Consider the following 1,264-nt stretch of genomic DNA (forward strand, 5'->3'; position numbering starts at 1 on the left):
TATCTTGTGAATTTTGAGAAATCATTATGAAATTGTATGTTCATGTACATCTTGGTTATGGAATTCTCAAATCTTTTGGATTAGGGAAAAAATATCAAAAGTGGGCATGCTGCAAATTATGCTAAAAAATACTAAAAGCAAAAAGTTAATCTCCAAATTCTGGCGAAAAAAATTAAAAATGAAAAATCTCAGACACCGGTGGTGGCAAATGCGTAAGAAACGGAGTCAAGGGAGGGGCAAATTGGTCACTCGGACCGCAGCTCACTGGCCTCTCGCCCAAGAAAAAGGGTTCTCATTCATTACTTCGCAGCTCGTCGCGCGATCGGATTCCATTCGAGCCCTGAGAAACCAGACGACCGACGACGACGAAATCGAGCGCGAACTCTCCTCCGTCCGGCAGATTCCGGTCTCCTCTCCACCTCCGACGATGACGAAGCAGCAGGCGAACTGGTCCCCGTACGACAACAATGGAGGGTATACTCTCTCTGTCTCTGTCTCTGTCTCTGTGCGCTCGTGTCTGATGGCGGTGGGATTCGATGTTCTTCGGCCGTTGAAATCTTACGCGACTGTTTTCTGCGCAGATCTTGCGTGGCGATTGCCGGCAGGGACTACTGCGTGATCGCGGCGGACACCCGGATGTCGACCGGCTACAGCATCCTCACCCGCGATTACTCCAAAATCTCCAAACTGTAAGCGCGCCGCCCCTTCCTTTTTCCATCGAGTTTTTTCTGATGCTTCTTGAGCTGAATGTCGGCGTTCGATGCTCTTTCTTGTGATGCGATGGGCTTTGGGATTTCGGCGAATCCGCTATTTTGCATAGCCGGGTGTCAAAATGCTTTCTTTTTTAGCTGCCGGATGTTGCCTAGAATGCTTGGGAGGGGAATTATATTGTTGTCTCTTTCTCTGTTGCCTTTCAAGGTTGAAACTTTCGTGTTAGTGGATTGATTCTGCGCATCTCGTTGGGTTTGCTAGATAAGTTGAATAGGGCATTGGGTATACCTGGAAAGGGGGATAATAGATTAGGTTGTCCTGTTCAAAGGGTTCTTGAAACTGATTTCTTCCTCTCATCAGAAATTGGAAATAAGTTGAAGGTATGGCCATGTGAGTCATTCCAGAACTTGAAAAGCTTCATTGAATATTTAAGACGGTTTCATTCTCTGTGGCAGAATGAGTTGGAGTCTGCGTCGCCTTACAATACTTCTGTTATTTCTGGTTTTTGTGTGTATATTTCACTGGACATATGGCTCTTTGAGGGCTTAAATTC

The 1,264-nt window shown here is 46.0% G+C and overlaps 1 protein-coding gene across 1 annotated transcript; it reads left to right on the forward strand.

The window, feature by feature from the left end:
- The first annotated feature begins 208 nt into the window (after positions 1–208).
- Positions 209–741, forward strand: LOC104444344 (proteasome subunit beta type-1). The gene is made up of 2 exons (XM_039313374.1): positions 209–474; positions 582–741. The coding sequence occupies exons 1-2, from the start codon at positions 209–211 to the stop codon at positions 691–693; spliced, it is 378 nt and encodes a 125-aa protein (XP_039169308.1). The 3' UTR covers positions 694–741.
- Positions 742–1,264: the final 523 nt, after the last annotated feature.

The sequence above is a fragment of the Eucalyptus grandis genome, chromosome 5, assembly GCF_016545825.1.
Source record: "Eucalyptus grandis isolate ANBG69807.140 chromosome 5, ASM1654582v1, whole genome shotgun sequence".
Lineage (NCBI taxonomy): Eukaryota > Viridiplantae > Streptophyta > Magnoliopsida > Myrtales > Myrtaceae > Eucalyptus > Eucalyptus grandis.